At 39.5% G+C, this 11,290-nt stretch overlaps 1 protein-coding gene and 1 pseudogene across 2 annotated transcripts in view; both read right to left on the bottom strand.

The window, feature by feature from the left end:
- Window positions 1-11,290, bottom strand: part of LOC144642382 (microfibril-associated glycoprotein 4 pseudogene) — a 49,117-nt pseudogene that overhangs the window by 12,899 nt on the left and 24,928 nt on the right. The window lies entirely within an intron of this gene.
- LOC144641575 (microfibril-associated glycoprotein 4-like) lies at window positions 3,386-7,968 on the bottom strand. Its single transcript, XM_078500613.1, has 3 exons — window positions 7,688-7,968; window positions 6,063-6,452; window positions 3,386-3,889 (listed from the first exon to the last, which is right to left on the bottom strand). Exons 1-3 carry the CDS (start codon window positions 7,872-7,874, stop codon window positions 3,615-3,617), a joined length of 852 nt encoding a protein of 283 aa, XP_078356739.1. The 5' UTR covers window positions 7,875-7,968; the 3' UTR covers window positions 3,386-3,614.

Here is an 11,290-nt window from a genome sequence, read left to right as displayed (position 1 = left end):
ACCTGAGCTAATACATTTAGCAAATGGCCGCGATTATCTGGAAAAACTGTCTGTCAGATAGGCTTCTTAAGCCTGGTTCTCATATGATCGTCCCGATCGTCGCTGTCGCTTCTGTCGCTTCAAAAAGTTTGCTTCCACCAATCACCTCAGACTTTGCAAACGACAGAAGCGACAGAGACGATCGGGGCGATCATATGAGAACCAGCCTTTAGCAGCTGGAGTAGAGCCTAACTGTCAATGGCGTGCAAGCCAGATTAAGTACGAGTCACCTTGCACGTTCTCTCTAACACGTTCGAAACATGCGCAATTACCTGCTGCCGAATTGTGTATCACGTGCTGTATCACGTGGAAGTTCACATGTACTGAATTTTTGATCCTTGCTGCTAATTCCTGTTAGACGTTATTTTTTAGTCCGTCTGTTCGCTTTTTTCGTCTTAATCAAACTATTATTTTTAAGTTTCTTTTAATTTGAAGATAATTTTGAAAATATCGTGCCATAGCTGCTGTTAGCTATTCACACACGATTGCATTGACAAGTGCCCTTGACAATGATTATTTGATTATGTGAACGAACAGCACGTTTTGTTTTCTTTCAGAAATTTTATTTGATCGTGTAAACTATCAAGCTGCAATACTCTATACAGAAGAATCTTTCGAAATGCCAGAAGTTTTGTAATTCTATCAAAATATCTTTAAAGACTGCAAGCCAATCCTGGAAATGAATTGTGAACGCAATGTAGGGGTGTAGCCGTACATTAATAAAGCCTAGATTTAAAATTGATAGTGTGCGTTGAAAAGCACTTAAGGGAAAGTGTTTCACTGTCACTGATATCAGATACATTAAATGCATGTTTTTAATAAGTTTTATTTTGCTTTTTAGCACGTATTAGATAAGGTAATATTCGCCCGAGCTAATGCGTTTAGCAAGTAGCCACCATTATTCGTGAGGAATTTTTTTTTTCAGTTAGGCTCCTCAGCTAGAGTAAAGCCTATTTGTCAGTGGTTTGTATGTCAACGTTAAGTATAAGTGACAGAACTAGAATGAGAACGTTTTCATCCCACACACTCTGCACCATTGCTCTCACACTTTCTAGTTCATTAACTCCGTCTCTCGCCCACTAACTAAGGCACTGCTAATGTGAGTTTATTTGAGGTAGTTTGCACTCTGTATCATTGATTCATAAACAACAAGTCCTTCACGTTCGACCGGCAAGCCCAATTACCCGCAGCAAAATTGTGTATCAAGTGCTTTTCCATACCCAGAAAATTTACCCGGAAATTCAGTCAGCCCCCGCTGCTCACTTCTTGTCCTTTTTTGTAGACCCTGCTATTTGAATGTAGTGGGTTTTAAGACAAAGGTGCTTGTGATAATCAACGCGTCTGCCATAAATTTCCGGGAGTAGGGGACTTACGGTCGTTTTGTGCAGACACAGGACAACTCCAAAGTTCATTCTCGTCCCCAGAGCTCTCGTTTATTTTGGTCATTACGTCATGTCATTTAAAGAAAACGCGTGGCGCTGGGTACGAGCCCATGATGTCCAAAGTGTATGTCCAAAAAACGCGTCAATAAAATCCTTCCCTTTCACATAAAAACCCAAACCCATAAGAAATTTGCTAGAGAATTTCAAGTCAGGTGTTTAAATTAAATAAAAAATCAAATATCACAATGTTGACAAGTTGCAACCATACACCACTTTTACTTTGATTTTTGCCTTACATGTCGCAACTCAACCAAAAATGCATAAAAAAAGATCTCAAATCAAGCTGGAATGACATCTTCTCGAAATAACAACCGATTTGCCTTAAGACTGAAATTCTTTATACAACGCCAAGTTACACTTCTAGTTTTACACCAAGAAAAAGACAGCAGCCTCATTTGAACTTTTTCTTCTTTTTTCTCTTAAGTATTTTTAAAGTCGCTTACTTTCGCAAAACCTACAAACTTGGACATAAATAACATTTATGATCATTTATTAAGAACATCGAAAACACCAAATTGTGGTCCCAAAGGAGTCCGTTATGGTGAGAGTTGACTGTATAATGAACTGAGTGGAGTGCAAAGGGTGTTGACTGTGGTTACGTTACTGGCTAATCTGTTCATTCATAAAAATGTAACTGCTCAGAGTTCCCGATTCCCAGCGCTGACCAGAAAAATTGCGGCCTCTCGGAACGAGAATGTGTGCTTTCTCGATAATATTAAATTTACCGTAATAAAATTGTGCGTCACGTGGTTGTTCTTGTGTACTAAATTTTACAGAGATTCGACTCCCACTTTCCTCCTTTCTTTATGTTTATAGCCCGACTGTTTAACCCGGGAGGGCGCCTCAATAAAAATGACGTGGCCATGGGATGTTTCTTCCTACCTTTTAGGCGGTAACATTTGTGGATTGTTACCGCTTAGGGTGAGTAAACCTTAAATGACCACCGCCAGTCAAAAGTTGTCACGGTTCCTTTTAGAGGCCTTTTTGGTTTATATCGATCTGAAAATTGACAGGAACCGTAACCGTATTTGTTATGCAAGTAACTTTTATTTTTTTAAAAGCTATTAAAATTTCCAGTGCCAGTAAGTTTTTAATTTAGAATGGGTTCCTCTTAGGGGTGAAAAATTCATTTGGGCCACACCCATAAAATGGAAATTTGTTACCTTTTAGGGAGTTGTTTTTTTGAAATTTTCCGTTTTCCTACGAGCACCCCCCCCCCCCTGTCATTTTTATAGGGGATCCCCCCCTCTGGATGAGACCAATTAACTCTTTTTATTGCCACATGAAGTACTTGGACCCAGATTAGCCAATCAACTTCGAATTGAGTTTATTGCGTAGCAAAAGTTTTAACTATTTTAACTTTGGACAATATCAAACTGAAACTTAAGAAGTAAAAAAGAAAAAAAACGATTTGAAACAGCTGAAATAAAACCATGGTTGCGCAAAAATTTCCCGAAATTCTACTGTTGTCCCTCCAGAATTTGGCATAAGCATTGTTTTAAAATTCTCCTGGGACAGCAAAAGAAATTGAAAACAATATTTTTGGAATAATAATTTTGGAAGGACAACAAATAGTATTATGGTATTTTTGAAAATGGCCTAATGGTGTCGTAGAAAAAATCATAATGGAACATAATGAGACGATTATTATTCTTCAACTGACAAAATCTGAACTGGATTGTCTTCAGTCAAATGTCCATATTACTTTACTCTAATCTGCATACACGGGTGTCGCGGAAGGACTTTAAACTGGCGGATTCATACCCAGATCCCTCTCTCATTTACTCTGGCTGTGGCAGATAAGTGCAACCTCGTCCCCAGGGCGCTTTTCCCTTCAGAGTGGGAAGGAAAAGCGCCCTCGGGACGAGGTTGATATAAACAACATCCAAGCACATGAAGGCATTGATGATAAACTGTTTTAATTCTTGTTTTTATTTCCTCATGTTACAACTTAGGATTATCTCAAGTATCTTCACTGATTTAAAGATTACGCTTGTTAAACTTGCCCTTATTGTTCAAATCGTATTACAGTTGTCATGATTCATCTACAACATCTATGGACTTTAGTGATAACTTCTTTGAACCTATTGAGTGCAATAATCAGCGATTAGGAAATAAACTGGTTCCGCGATTTTACCGTGGAATCCAATCAACGGGACGAATTTTCATCTCCGCGCGTTTAGCAGAGTAGTGATATCCTTTCCAGGCATGCCAGTTTACTCCGTCAGCGTAGGAAGAATGGGCACCATGAAGATAACGACCGTTCAGGTTAGATTCGTGACATCCGCCGTACCACCACGCGCCGTGATAAGTGATAGAGCAGCTACCGCCGCCATAGTCATCATTGTCACGGTCCTTTGTTGAGAATGGACGACTTTTGTGATAGGATAAGGAATCCCCTGCGGTTCCTACAATCACAACAAGAGACAGCTGGTCACCTGACTTCTCTTTGGGAGAATATATCAAAGACAATACCGTATTTATTCGATTAAGCGTCCAACCTTGAATAAGCACCCACCCTGTAGGTAGGTAAAGTTAATAAGCGCCCAACCTTGAATAAGCGCCCACCCTGTAGGTAGGTAAAGTTAATAAGCGCCCAACCTTGAATAAGCACCCACCTTGAATAAGCGCCCACCCTGTAGGTAGAAAAAGTTAATAAGCGCCCAACCTTGAATAAGCGCCCACCTTGAATAAGCGCCCACCCTGTAGGTAGGTAAAGTTAATAAGCGCCCAACCTTGAATAAGCACCCACCTTGAATAAGCGCCCACCCTGTAGGTAGAAAAAAGTTAATAAGCGCCCAGCCTCGAATAAGCGCCCACCTTGAATAAGCGCCCACCCTGTAGGTAGGTAAAGTTAATAAGCGCCCAACCTTGAATAAGCACCCACCTTGAATAAGCGCCCACCCTGTAGGTAGAAAAAGTTAATAAGCGCCCAGCCTCGAATAAGCGCCCACCCCCAACCCCTAAAAAATGAATTGCACGAGAGGAGTAAAATGAAAGGAGTGAAATTGACTTAGTACGACCAAGATACTACCCCAAAGACCAAAGCAGAAACTTTCAATGAACAGTTAAAAATTCAGCTTTGGTACAATGATCTTCACGTTTAGTTATTTTTTACTGTTTTCTTGCAAAATAAGCATAGTATATGCTAAAAATGGTGAAAATTTAATAAGCACCAGCCTCGAAAAAGCGCCCACTCTCAAGGTCCAAAAATTTAATAAGCGCCCAGGGCGCTTAATCGAATAAATACGGTAACTGGGAATGGCGGCACTGTCACAATCGTATGCTGTCTGTGCCGGGGTGGACTTTTTTAAGAAAATAGATACGATACTTACCGAAAATTTTAAAAGAAATTGGCCATGGATTGGATTGGCCATGTATTGCGCCTGGGCCACCAGCAAAATCCGCGCATCGCGCTAACATGGGCACCGGAGGGAAGGAGGAGCAGGGGGCGTCCGAAGGAAACATGGAGGAGAACAGTAGAGAGTGAGAGGCGGAAGATGGGGTTTGCCACCTGGGCAGAGGCAGTCAATGTCACGGAAGACAGGGTAGAATGGAGGAAACTGATCAAAGGCCCTATTCTCCCAGAGAGAGAAACCATAAGAAAAATACTTTATACAAATATAATAAACTAAAGAAAATAGTATTTGAAAAGGAGGACCATGAGGGTATCCCTGTTTAGGTTCCCTGACTGTACTGCTAATTAAAATAATTTACGATCGAAAATTCTGTTACAAATATCTGGCACTGAGGCGACGGCAGTATATACATTAATGGATGTTCATCCACTTTTTAAGCTCGCTTTAAGCCCGGCGGTGTTGATGCCATGTCGTTCCAGCCTTTAATAATTCTTACAAATAACGAACTAAATACTTCAAGGAGTTAACACTGAGTTAACTCTTGCTAAGTTCGTTCTGTTCGTTGGGATCTTAAATGGATGGTTAACTCTAGTGCTTTTGCTTCTACAATAGTATGTACTCGAAATAATCGTTAAAGTATAGTCCATTCAGTCAGCCATTCTTCGATGCTGAAATATGTTCCAGTTTAGCAATTTACATCATTCTTCGTATGTCATCTCACGAGTATTTTGACCAAGAGCAATTCTCGAAGCTTTTTGTTGTACTTTTTCGATAGCAAATTTATCTTTTACTAGCTGACGTAACCATACTAAACATGCCTATCTAGGATCAGTCTCACCAACGACTTGTAAAGAATAGAGAAAATTTCTTGGTTCTTATTGCCAACTGTACCCTTTAGTAGGCCCAGCACTTTGTTTGCTTAATTTACCACTGCATTACATCCACGTGATTCGACCGGAATAAATCTCTTGACATGTTTTAAAACACCTAGGTCTATATATGAGTCGACATATCTTAATTGTATTTGACAGGTAAAAAGGATGTATACTTTTGTCCTGCTTAGCGTTATGCTCATAATATTCGCATAATGAGACGCATCGATAAAAAAAAATTCAAGGTGTTTCGGCCGTGACTTCATGCAAATTCACCTTTTCCCTTAGAGAGGGATCATGAGACGTCTTTTATTACAGGAAATAAATAAAGAAAGATACTACATCCTTACCGTAATAGGTTCCAAGACTCATCTGATACTTGGACTGTTCACTGGACACAGCAAAATAACCATACTGCGCGTAGGCCGTGTTTCCGGTGGTATCTTCTAAATCCACGCGCAGTTTGTATCTCTTGTTGTTGTTTGTGGTTAATCCGTGCAGCTTATCAAGTCCCAGCCAATACTCGCCATTCAAGTGCCCAAACCCCGCTTTGTAGTCATTCCAGCCGCGGTAGAAATTGACAGAGCCGTCCAGTCTCTTCTGAAATACTGTCCAGCCCCCACCGGCAGTGCTCTGGTCACAATACACATCAAAGGGCTGTTGGCCGTCTGGGTGGATTGTGTACACACCGCTGACCGTTTGACCGCAGCTGTAGACGTCAGCGCAGTCCTTTTGATTCACTGAGTGAGAAGCAAAAAACAGCGTTCTATAAGGGCTAGAATTCCAGGGTTTTTAAATAGAAAAATATTAGACTGTTCACAGCCCTCTATTTTTTCGTGTTTTTTCGATCGATGAGCGCGCGATGAGGACGGCGAGACAACTGGACGCCAGCGCAAAACAGAAAAAAACAAGGGGGTGGGGTCCCCTCCCCTCGCTCGCTCGCTTCGTTTGCTTTTTTTGCGTTGAAAAATAGAGAGGCTGTGGACAGTCTAGAAAAATATCAAAACATTCTAAAATGAACAAATATTTACAAAACAAATGTATAACACAATGGAAATGTTTCCGTGCTCACAAGCTTGTTTATGAACGGTCTGTGACACCCAGTCCTCTTTATTAGACAGGTTGAGTGCAGTGCAACACACATTGCAAAACAAGCTATGGCAACAGTCTCTTTTTTTTTTTTTTTTTTTTTTTTTCAGCTATTGTTGCTTAGTTTTTCAATTTCTACGTTTGTTTGGGTATATATTTTTATTTTTAGTTTTCTGCCTACTGTATGGACTTTTCTCAACAGTGCGTAGGATTTGTTTGCTTTAATAGACGATTGTTGTTGGTGTAACCTATAACAAGTTTATTCTTTTTGCGGTAAAATACGTTTCAAGTAAAAGTCTATAAGCTTCTGATGCTTCGACATTGTACCGGCTCAGACTGATTACCTTATTCTTACTAATTTTTAAATAATCGCGAAATTTAATACGCGCGAAAAAAACATTGCGCGAAAATTAATAACATATTAGTATATCAAAACAATAAGAAATTTTAAATGTTTGGAACTGCAACTATTTACCCTTGAAATATCTTTCCGTCTTGTTTTCGACTATTAATAGCACCCTTCCTCTGATTACTGCTTTCTTTACCTAATAAATCGCCTAAAACCCCTTTAGTACAGTCACCAAAGTTTCCGTTAGCAGGCTCCTTGATCCTTGTATTTACATTGAACAAGACTTTTTGTATTTTTTAAGTAGTCCCTTACTCTTACCCTGCGATTGATCGATAAAACACTGACAAAATCGCGAAATTTAATACACTTTTGCTTTAATTTTTCTTGCAATCGCGAAAATTAATACTCGCGAAATTCGCCTCCTGAATTTTCGCGAAATTAAGTACGCGCGAAAAGTAGTAAGAATAAGGTATCTTGAAAGAGAAGGATTTGTGTCTTATTATCTAACTTTCGCTAATACTCAAAGCACTTTCCTACCTGCTGAACAGTTAGCTTTCGCTCCAAGAAGCAAATCGATCTTTGCCTCGATTTTTTCTAGACGGTCACAAACAGCACAGCCATCGCTGGTCGCCCGCTGCGATAAGGCAGCTCCACAATCAGACACTTCAAACATGAACTGAAAAAACAAAAGAAATAAAGTTCCCTTCACAATCTGGCCCTCCATTCTGAGAGTAAGTAGTTCCGACTTCTCCTTGGAACTGAAAGGAAATCTGAACGGAGTGTAAGGTGTATCCTTAAATTAAAAGCGGGGCGCTGAAAAACACTTGACGGAACCTGATTCGCTATAACTGATGTCAGACATTAACAAAGGGTCTGTTTAACATAATCATACAAACTTAAGTACGTATTTGTTCAATAAATGACCTGAGCTAAATACGTTTAAACAGTGGTTATGATTATACGTGAGAATTGTCTATAACTTAGGCTCCTTTAGCAGCTGGATTACAGCCTAAGTTTCAATGCGGTGCATGCAAGCTTTAAGTATGAGTGAAAAAACTGGACAGAGTTTTTCATCCTGTAAACTGCGAACTCTTGCTACTTCTCACACTTTTTTGTCCATTTGCTCGGTTTCTCGCTTACAAATTAAGGCGACTCGTGCGTAATTATCTGCTGCCAAATTGAGTATAATTGTGTAACGTTAAAAAGCACTTAACGGAACATAATTCGCTGTCACTGATGTCAGACACATTAAAAGCATGTTTATAATACTTTTCCGATTTTGAATTCAGGTAACAACCTGAGCTAATACATTTAGCAAAACTGTCTCTGTCTGTCAATACGGTGCATGCAAACTTTGTAGTAAGAGTCCGCTTTGCACGTTCCCCCTAACACTTCCTAGTTCACTTACTAAGTCGCTCACTTGAAAACTAAGTTGATGTTGAATCGAAGTAGCTTTCTCTTCTAGGTCGTGGATTGAGAACAAAGTGATTCACGTTCTACACTTGCCCAATTATACTTGGCAAAATGGTATATCATCAGCTGTGTCACATGGTAGTCTACGTTTACTAAATTTTCGATTCTTGCTTCTAAATCTTGTCATTTTCTATCCTGTCGGTTTAGTTTTTTTTCCTACCTTACCAAGCTATATTTTGAGAATTATTTGAATTTGTAAGTAATTTTAAACGTCACGAAAAATGACTCAAAATACTCGTGCCATAGCTGCTTTTAGTTAAATACACACGAGCAAGTTTCCATTGACTAGTGCCCTTCAGTCAGTGTTTATTTAATTGTGTGAACGAACAGCAAGTTTTGTTTTTCTTCATTAGTTTTATTTGCTGGTGTATAACTATTAAAACTATTAAAAAAATTCCCTTGAAAAGTTTTCTTTGAAGCGCAATACTCTTTATACAGCAGAATTTTTCAAAATACCGGACGTTTTGTAATTCAATGACACAATCTCTGTGTTCACATTTGGCGGGTCAGTTCATAGTTGCGACAAGTGCGACTTTTCCTAGAAATAGATTTTGAACGCAATATCGTGAGGGTGAAGGCTTACATTTATACAGTCTGAATTTATAATTGATAGTTTGTGTTGCGGAAAAGCACTTATTAGTATGGTTCACTGTCACTGATGTCAGGCACATTAAAAGCGTGTTTTTAATAAGTATTTTAAGCACGTGTTAGTTCAGGTAGTAACCTCAGGAGATACGTTTAGCAAATGGCCGCCATTATCCGGGAAAACTATCTGTCAGTTTATTTAGATCCTTTAATCTGGAGTAGAGCCTTTCTATCAGTGGTTTGCATAAGAACATTAAGTTTGGGCAGTATGGGTTACAAAACTGGAATAAGAAACTTTACAACTCGTGTCTCGCTGCACTCTCGCTTTCACACTTTCTTAGAGGCATCAGTACTCTCTCGCGCACAAAGTAAGACGACATCAATACGATTTCAACTGAAGAAGCTTTCTCTTCTATGTCGTGAATTAAAAACAAGTCCTTAGCGTTCGACACAAGCGCATTTACCCTCAGCAAAATTGTATATCACATGTGTACAGTAAATTAAACCGAACATTCAGCCGTCCCTGCTGCTCACTTCTTGTCGTTTCTTAATTATTAGCCCTGCCATTAGAACGGCCATCGCATAAAGTTACCAGAACTCGATTGGGGAGTACAGAATAGAGGGATAAACTGTTGTGCTGTGACTTGTCGGAGGGCAAGCGAAATACTTAATTGGTTATCAACTGGGAGGGCAAGCGAAATACTTAATTGGTTATCAACTGGGAGTTGATAAACTTAAGTTACCCGCTTAGCGGATTTGGAAAAGCTGATACTTCAAGTGCTAGCCCTTCGTTGGCGGGAGCAAAATTTTGCTCCGGACACCATTCTCCTTGAGAGCTGTCTGCGAGCAAGCGAGTCAGATTTTCTCTGATTTTTTTAGCGAGATGTTCTTGATCTTTTTAGTTCTCGCCGTGAATTGAGGGTCGCATGTTCGAGAACCCACGAGCTTACTCCCTGAAAAAAGTTACGAATGCTTGCAGTAGAAGAAAAAGAGCAATATTTATGTGGACATTTTTGTGACAACTTTTATTTGCTCGTGAAGATGAAAAAAATTCGTCAATTTTTGTGTGGAAAATATATTTGTTAACAAGTGGCAATATATTGCGACAGCATATCTGGTCCCCAAACTCCCACAGAGCACTGTGCGCGCGTATCTCTTTGCGTATCCCTGCTGTCCAAGGTCGTTACTGGCGCACTAAATTAAACTTTGTACTGCTGAAATAATTGTTGTGTCACTGACATGATCAAATATATTTGTCACATAAAAATTTCCCCTGTAAACCCGGCTTAAGATACAATTAGTTAGAGAAGAATATCTACCGTTATTCTTAAGAAATCATTGAGTTGCGAAGTTTCGAATTTGGCGGCTATTTTTGATATAAACGGAAACGACCGCTAAAACTATTTTAACGCGCGCAAGGCACAACAGTTGAAACGAACCCTTTATGGCAAAGGTGCTCGAGTCTAAGTGGTCTAAGTAAAGATTCGGCGATTTACGTACTTCCGATCGATTTGTGGTCGGCTGACTCAGAACTGTCGAGACAGGACTCAGCTGTTCAAAAGTTTATTCCGCTAAAATCTAATTGGACTGCGTATGCTTAAAACATTGTCATCGGGCAGATTTCCCAGTTCTTAGTGCTGGTTAGAAGAATTGTCGTCTGATGGGTGCTTGCGGCTCGGCCTAGCGCAAATTATCTTAGTAAAATTGTTCTCGTGTACTGAATTTCACATAAAATCGACCTCTTCTGTTTTTCTTGTTGCTTTTTTAGCCCGACTGTATAAACGCCGTTGCCAGTGATCAGAGTCAATAATGGTGAGAGAGCTAGTGTAGAATACAGATAGACCAGCTAAGAATCGCTTGCTTTACTTGGTCACAAGAGATACCAAAATTATGGTAGTTGTTCAGGAGTTGTATGGTATATATATATGGTAGTTGTTCGAGTCAGTCAAATTCGAATTGAGTTTTATATAGTAACTAAGTATTAAGTATTTTCTAAAGTCTTAACTTTTTGAACTTTGGACAATAACAAACTTTAACTTAAAAAAAACTGTTTGAAACAACTGAGATAAAACCGTGGTTGCG

The sequence above is a fragment of the Oculina patagonica genome, chromosome 2, assembly GCF_052425735.1.
Source record: "Oculina patagonica isolate OP01 chromosome 2, crgOcupat, whole genome shotgun sequence".
Classification (NCBI taxonomy): domain Eukaryota; kingdom Metazoa; phylum Cnidaria; class Anthozoa; order Scleractinia; family Oculinidae; genus Oculina; species Oculina patagonica.
Note: the sequence above shows the minus strand (reverse complement) of the source record. Positions and strands in the feature narration are given on the sequence as shown.

Excerpts from the sequence above, each read along its gene's own strand:
- LOC144641575 (XM_078500613.1), bottom strand. The coding sequence starts at position 7,874 with ATGGAGGGCCAGATTGTGAAGGGAACTTTATTTCTTTTGTTTTTTCAG. Across the intron at positions 6,453-7,687 it reads GAAAGCTAACTGTTCAGCAG|TGAATCAAAAGGACTGCGCT; the intron begins GTAGGAAAGTGC and ends CTTCTCACTCAG. Across the intron at positions 3,890-6,062 it reads GAGTCTTGGAACCTATTACG|GAACCGCAGGGGATTCCTTA; the intron begins GTAAGGATGTAG and ends TTGTGATTGTAG.